The 15,333-nt window shown below is 38.8% G+C and overlaps 1 protein-coding gene across 3 annotated transcripts in view; it reads right to left on the bottom strand.

The window, feature by feature from the left end:
• Nucleotides 1-308: 308 nt before the first annotated feature.
• THBS4 (thrombospondin 4) overlaps nt 309-15,333 on the bottom strand; it is a 74,846-nt gene continuing 59,821 nt past the window's right edge. For all 3 annotated transcript variants that reach the window (XM_070743231.1, XM_070743229.1, XM_070743230.1), the window contains exons 16-22: nt 11,862-12,055; nt 10,526-10,704; nt 7,526-7,574; nt 5,895-6,091; nt 5,531-5,703; nt 3,397-3,536; nt 309-494 (exon numbers count right to left, since the gene is read on the bottom strand). In XM_070743231.1, the coding sequence (XP_070599332.1) occupies nt 433-494; nt 3,397-3,536; nt 5,531-5,703; nt 5,895-6,091; nt 7,526-7,574; nt 10,526-10,704; nt 11,862-12,055 (994 nt within the window). In that variant the 3' untranslated portion in view covers nt 309-432. The remainder of the gene's footprint in view (nt 495-3,396; nt 3,537-5,530; nt 5,704-5,894; nt 6,092-7,525; nt 7,575-10,525; nt 10,705-11,861; nt 12,056-15,333) is intronic.

The raw sequence follows: 15,333 nt of genomic DNA, 5'->3' as shown, positions 1-15,333 counted from the left end.
ATAGAGCCGGGGCAGCCACAGAGAAGGCCCTCCCCCGCGGTCCCGCCAACCTACATTTAGTCGATGGGACCTGGAGGAGGCCAACTCTGTGAGCTCTTATTGGTCTCTGGGAGGTATGCGGTAGGAGACGGTCCCGTAAATAGTCTGGCCCTGAGCCATGTAGGGCTTTATAGGTAATAACCAACACCTTGAATTGTGCCCGGAGACTAATAGGAAGATAGTGCAGCTCACGGAGCAAAGGTGTTATATGGGCGTACCGAGCTCTCGCGGCTGCATTCTATAAATGAAAACCAAAAGAAATCCTAATCTACTGTATCTTTTTATTTATCCATCATAGCAAATGAACTGGGCATTTATACACACACAACTGTATAAGAATTAAAAATGCACTGCACTGTAAGTCACCATAATATCTTGCATTCTTGACTTTTCTTAAATACCTCCAACACCATACTTCTGAGCTTGAAATTCTTGGAAATCTTCTGGGATTGTATCTGAAATCAAGAAAGGAGATAGAATCACTGCCCACTATAGTTATGAAACTGGTGAGGTTAGGAAATGGCAGAGATAGCTATAAAAAACTTTTAAAAAACATTTCACTAATTAAATATGAATATAAACATGTCATTTCTTGTCTTCCAAATTATAATTCTGCTAACAAGAGAGAGCAAGCTTCAATTGGAAGCAGTGGAAACTTTTCCCAAGGCTACACTGATGATTTCTCAGATTAGAATAGTCAAAACCTCCCTGTACTTATTCTATGATCTCAATGAAAATCAAGGGCAGAGATGCACTCTAATTAAATACTAATTTAAAAAAGTAATCAATCAACAAAATAATACTTCTTTGCATTTATATCCTGTGGAACACACAGACTCTGGAAACTGCATCTTGCTATGTGTGTGCCTCTCCATTCTTCCTCCATACTCTGAGTCCTTGGTTTCCAAATGCGATGCAAGAGTTTCCACAGTCTGTATTGATTTGGGGAGCCATGTCATCTGCTGGTATTCGTCCACTGTGCTTCATTAAGTCCAGGGTCAATGCAGCTGTCTACCAGGAGATTTTGGAGCACTTCATGCTTCTTTCTACAGCCGAGCTTTAGGGGGATGCTGACTTCAATTTTCCAGCAGGACTTGGCACTTGCCATACTGCCAAAAGCACCAAACCCTGGTTTAATGACCGTGGGATTACTGTGCTTGATTGGCCAGCAAATTCGCCTGATCTGAACCCCATAGAGAATCTATGGGGCATTGCCAAGAGAAACATGAGACTGAACAATGCAGAAGAGCTGAAGGCCACTATGGAAGCATCCTGGTCTTCCACAACACCTCAGCAGTGCCACAGACTGATAGCTTCCATGCCATGTCGGGCAGTAGGAAAAGCAAGTAGGATGCTTGGCTGCATAGCTAGAGGTATAACAAGCAGGAAGAGGGAGATTGTGATCCCCTTATATAGAGTGCTGGTGAGACCACATTTGGAATACTGTGTTCAGTTATGGAGACCTCACCTACAAAAAGATATTGACAAAATTGAATGGGTCCAAAGACAGGCTACAAGAATGGTGGAAGGTCTTAAGCATAAAACTTACCAGGTAAAACTTCATGAACTCAATCTGTATAGTCTGGAGGACAGAAGGGAAAGGGGGGACATGATCAAAACATTTAAATATGTTAAAGGGTTAAATAAGGTTCAGGAGGGAAGTGTTTTTAATAGGAAAGTGAACACAAGAACAAGGGGACACAATCTGAAGTTAGTTGGGGGAAAGATCAAAAGCAACGTGAGAAAATATTATTTCACTGAAAGAGTAGTAGATCCTTGGAACAAACTTCCAGCAGACATGGTTGGTAAATCCACAGTAACTGAATTTAAACATGCCTGGGATAAACATATATCCATTGTAAGATAAAATACAGGAAATAGTATAAGGGCAGACTAGATGGACCATGAGGTCTTTTTCTGCCGTCAGTCTTCTATGTTTCTATGTTTCTATGTTTCTATGCTGCATTGAGGCAGTAATTGCTGCAAAAGGGCCAAAACCCAGTACTGAGTACATATGCATACTTATACTTTTCAGAGGTCTGATATTGTTCTATGTACAACCGTTATTTTATTGATCACATATAATATTCTAATGGTCTGAGATGGTGGATTTGGGGTTTAAATGAGCTACACCCCATCATCATCACAATTAGGACAAATCACAGCTTGAACTATCTTGCCTTGCATGTTATGAGCATCTCTCATATATTACATAGAAACATAGAAGACTGACGGCAGAAAAAGACCTCAGGATCCATCTAGTCTGCCCTTATACTATTTTCTGTATTTTATCTTAGGATGGATATATGTTTATCCCAGGCATGTTTAAATTCAGTTACTGTGGATTTATCAACCACGTCTGCTGGAAGTTTGTTCCAAGGATCTACTACTCTTTAAGTGAAATAATATTTTCTCGCGTTGCTTTTGATCTTTCCCCCAACTAACTTCAGATTGTGTCCCCTTGTTCTTGTGTTCACTTTCCTATTAAAAACACTTCCCTCCTGGACCTTATTTAACCCTTTAACATATTTAAATGTTTCGATCATGTTCCCCCTTTTCCTTCTGTCCTCCAGACTATACAGATTGAGTTCACTAAGTCTTTCCTGATATGTTTTATGCTTAAGACCTTCCACCATTCTTGTAGCCCGTCTTTGGACCCGTTCAATTTTGTCAAATTCTTTTTGTAGTGAGGTCTCTAGAACTGAACACAGTATTCCAAATGTGGTCTCAGCAGCGCTCTATATAGCGGGATCACAATCTCCCTCTTCCTGCTTGTTATACCTCTAGCTATGCAGCCAAGCATTACGTTTCACCTTATAAGTTGCATTACTGAAATAAATGAACTTTTGCACGATATTCTAATTTTTCAAGTTTCATCTGTATTCACTTTTGGGAAGGCTAATAAGGAACACAGCTGAAAGAGGTTGTGATTTGAATCTATGTGGAAAGCTTTGAACCTATAATGACCCATCTGACTTTCTCTTTCCAAGTAAAGAAAGATACTGTTGCTTAGTATTTTGCTGCCAAAGAATCCCAATTTCGGAGGTGAGGAGTTAAGCAATATCGCTGTGCAACTGCAAAATTGATCTGCTGTTTCAGCACTGGAAAGTGTTTTTTAAAAGATCCTTTTTAATTAAAATAAATAAAGCATCATTTTTTTAAAATAAGGAAAACTTCTGGGACTCACAATGGCGCCGTATGCATTTTTACAAATGAAAAATACTGGGTTGGCGTAGTCCAATATTTATGTAAAGGGTGACTAAAGATGTAGTTATTCATGTAACCATACTAAAGGAGCTAGCCTTTATTCAATTGGTTTTTGATTATGCAAGAAAACGGATGGAAGAAAAATGCTACCGTTACAACGATATTTCAGATTGGACCAAATAATATTTTCCTGAGAGAAGCAGAAAACACCAAGTCTTCCTCCACGCATGGTTGTGTCTATAGTTACTCCAGAATCTGCTACCAGTTCAGGTCCTTCATAAAATCTTGCCCTTTGGAAATGGAAACAAAATTAAGTTTAAAATGTCAGTGACTTCATTCTCTGCGCAGCAAGTGTCATTGTAGCAATAGCATTTAAACTTATATGCCACTCCATAATGCTTTACAGCACCCTCTGAGCGCTTTACAAATGTCAGCATATTGCTCCCAATAATCTGGATCCTCATTTTACCAACTTTGTTCATTATGTTCAATGAACACACAAGACATTATATCTAAATTTTAATTTATATACCTTTTTTTTATTATATCTATCAGAGGGTTGTAAATTAAGTGCAATTCAGGTGGAATACCAGCTTGATCCCCCCAAAAAATTATTTGAATCTCATCAACTTTGCAATTTGCTTTAAAATTTGCTTTTAAATTTTAAAATTGATTGCATAATCAATTTAAGCTAAAGACAGATTTTTCTGACTGTCAGAATAAGAGAAATTCATTTGATACGTCAACATTCTTTCTAGATGGGATTTTTATATAAAACAGGAAAAAAGGGTATATACGGTAGTTTTGATGAATAGACAGGATAAATTATAGAAAGAAGTGTCATAGTGAAACTTTAAAGAAAGAGGTAAATTTATAAGTGTACATATATATAACTGCTGAAAGGATTTATTTATTTTGTCCAATACACAATGAAAGTTTTAGTGGGTATATATCTATATACACATAGTAAAATACATGATGACGGTTATAGAGGAGATACTCATAGTAAAATATATCTAAGAAATAATAGAAAAGAAGATATAGTGATAGAACATATCAATGAAAGAATAGAAGAAGAGATATAGGAATAGAAGAAAGGAATAGGAGATATAGGAGAGCAATAGGACAGGGGACGGAAGGCACTCTAGTGCCCTTGTACTCGCCCCTTACTGAGCTCTTAGGAATCTGGATAGGTCAACCGTAGATAATCTAAGGGTAAAGGGTTTGGGGATGATACCTCTTTGTATCATCTTTCTTTTCTATTTTTCTTTTTCTTTGTTAAATTTTAAAGGTTTCACTTTGTTTTTCTTCCACGCTTTATATTAGTTTATTTTTTGTTTTTACCTTTGTTTTTAAAACTTTTAATAAAATTACACAAAAACCACCAAAATATTGAATTGATTTAAATCTTTCAAATTTGAAGTTTAGTTTTGATTAAAGTGTATGCAGACATGTACAAAAGGTCTTCTCACTTACTAGTTTAGTAGTACGAAGACATATGTTCAATTCAGCAAGTCTAACCCAGTTGTTGGTATGTGTACATGTGTATAAACATATATGGGTACTAATTTGTGGATGGGTAAATAAAAACACTATAGATATTACTCAATATCATGAAAATGGATATTATTATTATTATTATTATTATTATTATTATTATTATTATTATTATTATTAATTGGATTTGTATGCAGCCCCTCTCTGGAGACTCGGGGCGGCTAACAGCAATAACAAGACAGTATACAATAATAATCCAATACTAAAAACAATTAAAAACCCATTATTATAAAAACCAAACATACATACAGACATACCATGCATAAAATTGTAACGGCCTAGGGGGGAAGAGAATCTCAGTTCCCCCATGCCTGGCGGCAGAGGTGGGTTTTAAGTAGCTTACGAAAGGCAAGGAGGGTGGGGGCAATTCTAATCTCTTGGTTCCAGAGGGCCGGGGGCCGCCACAGAGAAGGCTCTTCCCCTGGGTCCCGCCAAACGGCATTGTTTAGTTGACGTGACCCGGAGAAGGCCCACTCTGTGGGACCTAACTGGTCGCTGGGATTTGTGCAGCAGAAGGCGGTCCCTGAGATAATCTGGTCCAGTGCCATGAAGGGCATTATAGGTCATAACCAACACTTTGAATTGTGACTGGAAACTGATCGGCAACCAATGCAGACTGCGGAGTGTTGGTGTAACATGGGTATATTTGGGAAAGCCCATGATTGCTCTTGCAGATGCATTCTGCACGATATAAAACAATAAGGCCCTTCTTGCTTCAAGGGTTTACCTAATATATCCAACCTGAGGTCTGTGTTGTAGGAACCATCGATAGGAAACTTTATCTTTCCAGCCAACATTTCGTGGATCTTTCCATAGCAAACGGACTTGATCGTTAGTGTCTCCAGTGTGCCAAAGTGAATTTCTGAGGTGTTCCCCAGGCCCCGTCTTTGACTTAACAGCCTACACACAGACAAGTTAAAAAAGAAGAAATATCCATCAACATTTTTTTCTTCCATATTCCAACATCTGTAATGGTCTTTCCAGCCTGCAAAACATCCCAACAAAGTAATGTTATATAACACAGATGTCGGCAATTCTCTATGAGCATATTGTTGCATGAAAGTCTTTTATCCTTTCATTTAAGCCAGTACCTTCAGCTGAATCCCAGGCTCTGCAACAGCTCGAAATGGAGAGGCTTGCCAATAGGTCTGTTCCGTCTGTTTCCACATCACCACATAAAAGCTGGAACTGTCTTGATAACCAAAAATGAAGCCTGCATAGTCATCGTCTGTTACTGTATTCACATGGAAAGTGCCTTCAAAATCAACTCCATTGAAAGCTGTATAACCTATTCAATAGATGTAAATAGATGCATGAAATCCAAACCATCTGCTATTATAGAATCTGATTCACTGATAAGATTTTCCACAACCTGGAGTTTTCCACAGGCTTTGGGACAATTCCCAGAATGGTTCACTAGTGTGGATGAAAACTGGAAAACTATGGGGATTACAATTCTAAACATATAGAAACATAGGAGACTGACGGCAGAAAAAGACCTCCTGGTCCATCTAGTCTGCTCTTATACTATTTCCTGTATTTTATCTTACAATGGATATATGTTTATCCCAGGCATGTTTAAATTCAGTTACTGTGGGTTTACCAACCACGTCTGCTGGAAGTTTGTTCCAAGGATCTACTACTCTTTCAGTAAAATAATATTTTCTCACGTTGCTTTTGATCTTTCCCCCAACTAACTTCAGATTGTGTCCCCTTGTTCTTGTGTTCACTTTCCTATTAAAAACACTTCCCTCCTGAACCTTATTTAACCTTTTAACACATTTAAATGTTTCGATCATGTCCCCCCTTTTCCTTCTGTCCTCCAGACTATATAGATTGAGTTCATTAAGTCTTTCCTGATACGTTTTATGCTTAAGACCTTCCACCATTCTTGTAGCCCGTCTTTGGACCCATTCAATTTTGTCAATATCTTTTTGTAGGTGAGGTCTCCAGAACTGAACACAGTATTCCAAATGTGAAGAACATCCCCACTGGAAATACCATTGCAAGTGACTGCTTATTATTTTGGATCCATGAGCCCCAAGTCACCATCACCAGGAAGACCTATCAACAAATACCAACTGTTTTAAGATGAGTCTCATGGTTGGCAATCAAACTAACCACTGTCCACTTTTACTGACAATAGCAATAGCACTTAGATTTATAAATTGCTTCACAGTGCTTTATAGCCCTCTCTAAGTAGTTTACAGAGTTAGCATTATGCTCTCAACAATCTGGGTCCCCATTTTACCAACTTGGAAGGATGGAAGGCTGAGTCAACCTTGAGCCAGTGAGACTCAAACTGCCAAACTGCAGGCAGCCGGAAGGCAGCAGAAGTAGGCTGCAGTACTGCATTTAACCACTGTGCCACCACGGCTCAGTGAGGCTCAATAGCACTTCAGGCACAAATAAAGATTTTTCCAAGTCCTGGTTCTCTTAGTCTTTAACCAGACATGAAGGAATTAAAGCTTGCTCTCCATGCTTTACAAGAGACTGGTGCTCCTGCATCTTATTCATTCTTCACTAGACTTTTCGGTGATGACCACTTCCTATTAAGAAGAATGATGAAGAATTGAGAGGAGAGACACAATGAACACTTCAATGGTAAATTCGGGTGGCTGAAGAATGGGGAATGAATTGCATTGTTTAAATTGGTTATCCCAAAATATTTTTGTGTGTATGGATTTGCTGTAAACTGTCTTCAGAGAAATGGGGTACATACCTACAGCAAGTCCAGGATCACTATTCATAGTTTGCACTATCTCCATACCCTGCAAAATGTAGGTAACACAATTAGTGAAACAAGAAATAGAAGAAATTAGATTTATCTAGTAAAATACAAAAAATATCTTGTATTTTTGTAAAATACAAAAAATACAAGATACAAAAAATATCTTGTATTTTTGTAAAATACAAAAAATATCAAACCAATAAGTTCAGAAAGGTCTCTTTTGTAAATGTACATACACATAGTTTTTGCACGTTCTTTTTAGACCATTTTTTATTCCTGATAAGTGCCTGGACATGTTCCTGTAGTTTCCTTGACAATATTTTCAGAAATGGTTTGTTGTTGCCTACTTCCATGGGAATGACCAACCCAAAGTCACATGCCAGGACTAAAACTCATAATCTCCTGATTTCTAACCTGGTGCCTTAACTACAATACCAAATTGGCTCTCTACACACATACATTCCTATCATACTATCATAAACATTCTTATTCAGCTTTTTACCATTTATTTCTAATTATTTAAGTGTTTAAGCTTCTGGTTAATGTTTCACCATGTAAAATATTCTCTGGTCCTTTGGTCTTATACACAGTCATTGTCTTCACTCACAGATACACTTGGAAAGCTCTTTGTAAACCAAATTATCATATTTCAGTTCTTGCTTCTTTGTGTTTCATTCATTGGATTTATATGCCTCCCCTTTTATCTTTCATATTTTTCTGTATCTTTAAAATATTAAATAAACAGTGTCAACAAGATGAAAATATGTATGGTGTGTAAAAATAGAAAAGTATGGCGAGATTGATATAAACTAGTTTTGGTACCGAATGGCATTGGTGTAAGATAGCATAGCATTTGTATAACTAAACTGAATTATAATTCATTTTTTTCTCTTATATTCTGCCTGCATTTTGTCTACTTCTATTTTTCTGTGCTTTGTATAATAGTACAACCCAAAAAGGAATAATGTGCCAAATCTGTGTCTATACAGGAATTGTAAAATGTAAAATCAGGAATTCCTGTTACGTGGCCATTTTTTCCTCAATTACCTTGTTTTTTCCTGTACCACTAATTCTTCAACCACGTCTTTTCTATAGAATATTATCAAGTCAAGGAAAGTTGATCCTCTCATACTTACTTCCATTCTCTAAATAAAAAGTTATTACTAAGACAATTTAGACGTGGAAAGGCCAGAATAGAATTTATCTCCCAGCAGATGTTTGATAACGAAAGTCTCTTACTTTATCACTATGATTCGGTGCCTCTTTGAAGGATATGCATTTTTAGAAGGCATTGCCTGCTTCTTCTGTTGGGTCGGCCAGCTAAGAGCAGACACTAACAATAATACTACTTTTATTTCTTCTTTTTTCCTTAAGACAGATGCTTCTATAGCATTCGCTAGTTCATTCATTTAAATCTATGAGCAGGAATGCATATTCTTAAACAGTATGATTTCCTTCTATCTCATTTACATAAACTGTACCCGTTAGTTCAGGGGCGTCAAACTCACATCATCACGGCGACATCATATGATGTATCGGGACTTTTCTCCCCTTCGTTAAACCAGGCATAGGTGTGGCCAGTGCATGATGTATCCGGGCCATGGGCCATGAATTTGACAGCCCTGCTTTAGTTGCTATATGGGAAGCATCCCAGTATTTCCATTGTATCAGTGAAATCATATTTGTTATTTTGTACTATGAGTTGAATAAGCTCTAAGCATTAGTGATTAGGCAAAAAAAGATCCAACACTTTGTAAGCCAATGTTTTGATTTTTAAAAAAATGGCTTAAGGATCTCACTTGTAGTATTTTTGGGTCCAACAATTGTTCTTCCCCTCTGCACTTTACACAAGAACATAAGAAGAGCCATGCTGAATCAGGCCAAAGCCCATCGAGTCCAGCATTCTGCGTCACACAGTGGCCCACCAATTGTCCATGGGGATCTAGAGCAGAAAGAGAAGGCAAGACCCTCCCTTTCCCTTGACCCCCAACAAATGGTTCTCAAGGGAATCCTGCCTGTCTCAACCAACATAACAGGCAACACATGGACTTTAGAAATCTACCACCTGGCAAAGTTAAAAAAAACACCTGACATCAAAATGGATTGTTATCATAATAAAGGCTAGATGCCAAGCAAGAAATTGTTAGTCTGTAATGTAATGCTGGCAGTAGAAAGGGGTACACAAACATAAACTTGCTTTTGCAATAAATATGGCCTGTGTTTTATTCTTGGCAGTTGTGAGATTTCTTCTTCAATGGCTTTTCTGGTGCTTGCAATAAACAGAATCTATCATCTGTTCTGAATCACTGACTCTCAGTGTTGGCTAGGTAAAGCCTGACACATCCTGCAGTTTATTTTTCCTCTCCTGGCCACTCCTGTTTTTTTAGAGTAACTAATAAAGTAGTTACTTGTAGGCTTGACAATTGTATTTGGGTTCCTGCAGGGCACAGTGTTTTCCAAATCTTTTCTTTCTGGTTATGATTCTCAGGCTCAGCCACTGGGCGTATTCTTCTATCATTCCATAGAGTTGCTTCTAAAGTTAGTTTCTGCTTCCGTGGCTTTTTTTAAATTTGTTCTTTGCCACCAACTACTTAAACCTTTTAACTTTTTCAAAGACAGCAACAAGCTTGGTTTTGATACAGATATATGCCTGTTGTTTTTGGAGAGGAAAATAAATATGCCATAAGCATTGTATGCTGCAGCTGCAAAGTCTTGTAAATTGATCTGGACTTTTCAATCTTAGAGCACCTTGAGTAGAATGGCTCTTACTGCTTTTCCTTTATGGTTCTTATGTTAACCAAGTACCATTTCTTGACTTAGAAGGCAAACTTATTAGGGGCTCACTGATAACTCTCAAAGCAAATTTCTGCTCAGGTGATTTACTTCTAGCTTGTTTATAGACAGCTTTGGGGGTTTTTTGCTAAACAAATGAAGAGTCAGATTGTTCAACTGTTTATCCCTGGCTGCTTTTAGATTTCTAAAAGTATTTACCTGATTCAAAACCACCCAGTTTGGATCGATCTGAGCATCACCTTCTGGATCCAGGACAACAGTCTGATAAGCTCTGAAATCAGTCAGGGTGACCTCTGCATTCTCAGGGCAAACATCAATCTGGTCAATGACTGTATCTTGATCATAGTCTGATTCACAAATGTCACCAATTCCATCACCTGCAAACCAAAATTCACTGTTTAAGGAGTGCCATTTGATAGCTGAAATTGAAACTGATGCTTGAAATAAATTCATTTGCCAAAGCAAAAGATGCAAAATTATATGCAAAAATTGCTGATTTGGGAATGGAATGATTCAGAAAATCTAAAATGGTCCTACTGAACCTTCTCCAAGCCAAAGCATTTGAAGGTGTCCCAAATAATCTAGATAAAACAGTCTGTTCCAGACCTAAATCACTATTGGGGCACATCAAATTGCTTCCTATTTCAAGGATTGATTGATTGATTGGTTTGTTCGTTTGTTTGTCTGTTTGATTTTTATGCTGCCCTTCTCCTTAGACTCAGGACGGCTTACAACATGTTAACAATAGCACTTTTTAACAGAGCCAGCATATTGTCCCTACAATTTGGGTCCTCATTTTACCCACCTTGGAAGGATGGAAGGCTGAGTCAACCTTGAGCCAATGATGAGATTTGAACCACTGACCTACAGATCTACAGTCAGCTTCAGTGGCCTGCAGTACAGCACTCTACATGCTGCACCGCCCTGACTCTTTCCCAAATGGTTGAATTTCCCTAGAACTACAGAGTGCAGAGGAGATTTGGCTTGATCTGGAGGGAAGACAGTGACTTTTGTACCTTCCTTATGTAAAGGAAGATTTGTATGCCGCCTCGAGTCTTCGGAGAGGGGCAGCATACAAATCTAATAAATAAATAAATAAATGAAGGAAGGAATTGGATAGGAAAATTATGACAAGGACTCATTTTTAATGCCCCCTGGGGGAAGGCTAGAGAAACCCAGGAAAGCCAGAAAAGCCCAGGAAAATATAGCACTATGTTATGTCAGTGAAAACTGAAAATAAACAGTTAAATCACTGATTGGTTAAGAAGCGACTTAAGTTAGAATGTCACCAAAAATAAACGGTTGTCAGGAAATGTTCCCGTGTAAAAGAACCGTATAAATAGGGCAACGGATTAGCCATTGTCCTTATTGGGATTTGAGTGTCGAAGAGAGCTGTTCCGTTGATTATGCCTAACGAAATAAACCTGTTGAACTGAAGCAGTCTCCGAGCACTGATTTAACACACTAGATCACCAATAGTAAATTTGGAAACAAAATCAGAAGTGAGGACTCAAAAGAAAGAGAATGGCCTTACTGTTCTCATCTTCTTGTCCTGGGTTAGGAACCAGACGGCAATTATCAGGCCCTGGAGTGACATGGTCAGGAATTCCATCGTCATCGTCATCATCATCACATTCATCCCCCAAACCATCTTTGTCAGTATCAAGCTGGGAGCTATTAATGACTGTGGGGCAGTTATCAGTGCTGTCTTGGTGTCCATCCCCATCACTAGGGTACAGCAAGGTAGGGGGGAAAAAACACGTACACAACATGCTAATTCCTATGTCTAGGTTTCCAAGCAATCTCTTCCAACCCTTTTCTCCCAATTTATTTATGTACCTGTTTGTATCCCACCATCCTACCCAAAACTCAAGACAGTTGAGCAGTGGTGAAATCCCATTTTTTAAAAAATACCCTTGGGTGTGGCTTGGTGGGTGTGGTGAGTCTTGGTGGGCGTGGCTTGGTGGGTGTGGTGAGTCTTGGTGGGCGTGGCTTGGTGGGTGTGGTGAGTCTTGGTGGGCGTGGCTTGGTGGGTGTGGTGAGTCTTGGTGGGCGTGGCTTGGTGGGTATGGTGAATCTTGGAGGGCATGGCTTGGTGGACATGGCAGGGGGAAGGATATTGCAAAACCTCCATTCCCACTCCACTCTGGGGCCAGCCAGGAAGGTATTTGTCAGTTCTTTGAACTACTCAAAATTTCCACTACCGGTTCTCCAGAATCTGTCAGAACCTGCTGGATTTCATCCCTGCAGTTGAGATAATACTCCATCCAACAACTTTGTGAGGTAGATAAACCAAGGGAGTGACCAGCCTAGTCACTCCATACACTTCTCTGACTGAAGAAGGCCTGAGCCTGGTGTTCCAGTCTAGTGCAACATCCCATAATAGGACTACAATTTCCATCATTCCAGCCAGCTCAACTAATATGGAAGATGAATGAAGCTAATAGTGAAGATAAATCAGAAGCAAGTTACATTATGTCACCAGATGGGGGAAGTCTGTCCCCAAATGTAAGAATAGGGTTATTTTCTTATATGAGTAAAAACCATGACATTATGTCATCTCACAGAGTGCTAGAAACATCTCCATTCATAGTACACTTGATGATATTGACAGCAGGGGGAATGGCCCTGAAGGACAAAAGGAAGAGCCACTATCAAGGCAACAGAGAGATAAAAGGGATCTGAGTCCAGAACACAAAGTACATTCAGACTTGCAAATTTCTGTTACATAGCTCTAGAATAAATGAATAACAGAGCCACATGGCATGGGTTTCCTAGTGGGGTCTACCTTCAAGGGGTGACAGATGTCAGTACTAATTGAAGCCAAACATGAAAATAATTGCCAGTAAAATTTAAAGATTAAATGATTGCTGTCATGGCTTTTGTTTCTTTAATGTCAGCATATAACCCTGAAGTAATATTACAAGTACAGTAGAAGTAAAGAAAACGCTGATTCATGGTGTTTCAGCATAATGATGCAATTTGTTCTAAGATCTGATTGGTCAGTACATGTATATAATGTAATACACCTTTTGTGTGATGGTTTGATGGTTTGGTTTAGTGGTCTAGAGTGATAGTAGTTGGTTAGTGATTGGTTCTGTAATATAATGTAAAGGAAAGAGTTACGTTTTGATACTACTGTAGACATAAAAGAGCCTTCTGAAGAAGGAACTCATTCTGTCATATCTTTATTGAGGAAACTGCCTTGCGCCTGGTATCTGCCACATTTCTGATGTTTATTATTTATTTATTAGGTTTGTATGCATTTATTTATTAGATTTGTATGCATTTATTTATTAGTTTTGTATTTACATTTCCGATGTAAAATCAAAAATAACTCAGACATTTAATACCTTTCATAAATGCCCTTGATAATTATAGCACCATAAATGACATAAGTAATGCAAATGGCATAAATCAATACAATTTAAAAAATGGAAGCAAATGGGATTAAAAAACAATTTATACTATCTATTGACATAATTATACAAATGATGCAGGTGATTAGTATGAACTCTCTAATTTAATAATATAGACTAACTTCATTCCATGCCTTCCATTTAGTCATTAACTAAGCCTACTTTAACTTGAGACAGTTAACTTCAGACACAAAAGAAGGAGTGCAAAGACGGTTACGTAAACACTGAAAGAGAGGAAGGGTGAGAAAGTTTACCCTCTTGATTCTCTTTGGTATAAGAAGGAAGAGCAAAACACTCTGTTAGACTTTCAAGATTCTATTGTTATACACTACAACAATAGAATGTCTAATAGGCTTTAAAGAAGACTGTTTCCTGACCAGGCTTACTTTGAAAGGCTGACACACAGCAAGCCAAGATTCTGTCCAGCTCCACCCATTATATACTTGTGTGCAACATAACGCAAGTACAAAAGAGGCAGTGCTTACACCAGTGTTTTTCAACCAGGGTTCCATGGAACCTAAAGGTGCCGCAAGGGCCAGTCAGGGGTTCCATGACTTAATGAGAAAAAAAACCCTGAACAGGAGCAGCAGCAGCCCTCACCGCCACCTCTGCCTTACTCCGCTTTTGCCTCCTCCTCCTCCCAGAATGCCGTTTCTCCGCCTGACAGCTGCAACCGGCAACCAAGCTGTCAGGTGGGGAGAAACGCCCATGGGTCAGAGCCCCATGCTGCCCGGCTGCTCCAGCTCTCTGGACCACGCCCACCCCTGCTGATCTTCCCTTCGCTGTTTCTTTTTAGCGGGGGAAAGAAAGAATGAGAGAAGGAGAAGAGGGAAACAAATGAGAGAGAGAAGGGAGAGGAAGAAAAAGGGAGAGGAAGAGAAAAGAGAGAAAAACAGAAATGAAAGTGAGAGAAATGAGAGCAAAGAGAGAGGAGAAACAAATGAGAGAGAAGGGGAGAGAGTGGGAGGTACCTGGAGGGGGAAAATGAAAGAGAGGGAAAAGAGAGACAGAGGAGTAGAAAGAAAGAAAGAAAGAAAGAAAGAAAGGGGAAAGAGAGGGAGGGAAAGAGAAGAGTGGCGGGTGGGGGGGAGAGAGAGAAGAAGGAAGGAAGGAAGGAGAAATGGAGGGAACAAGGAAAGAAGGAGGGAAGGAAAGAAGGAAGGAAGGAAAGAAGGAAGGAAGGAAAGAAGGAAGAAGAATGAAATGGATGGAGGGATGGAGGAAGGAAAGACTTTTGAGGAGGGGTGTAATTTTTTTTAATGTTTCTCTCAACATACATTCAAACAATACAGGGTACCATCTAATTTTCCATGAATAAAATGTGGTATTTTTTTAGTAACTAATATCAACCATCAAAAAAGTTGCAAGTTTTTTTTTCTAATTTTGTCATCCAGTTACATACATTTTCTTTTAATTAAATTCCCTCCTTAATGCTCAAGGCCTTGAAGGGACATAAACAGTACCGGTACACGGTACAGGTCCCGTCAGAAATCTGACGACACCAAAGGGTCGCCTGAAGAAAAAAGGTTTGAAAAACACTGGCTTATACAATAACACAGTGATGCACATTTCATTATCTGCTCCTCT

This window comes from Erythrolamprus reginae, chromosome 2, assembly GCF_031021105.1.
Source record: "Erythrolamprus reginae isolate rEryReg1 chromosome 2, rEryReg1.hap1, whole genome shotgun sequence".
Taxonomy (NCBI): Eukaryota; Metazoa; Chordata; class Lepidosauria; order Squamata; family Dipsadidae; genus Erythrolamprus; species Erythrolamprus reginae.
Note: the sequence above shows the minus strand (reverse complement) of the source record. Positions and strands in the feature narration are given on the sequence as shown.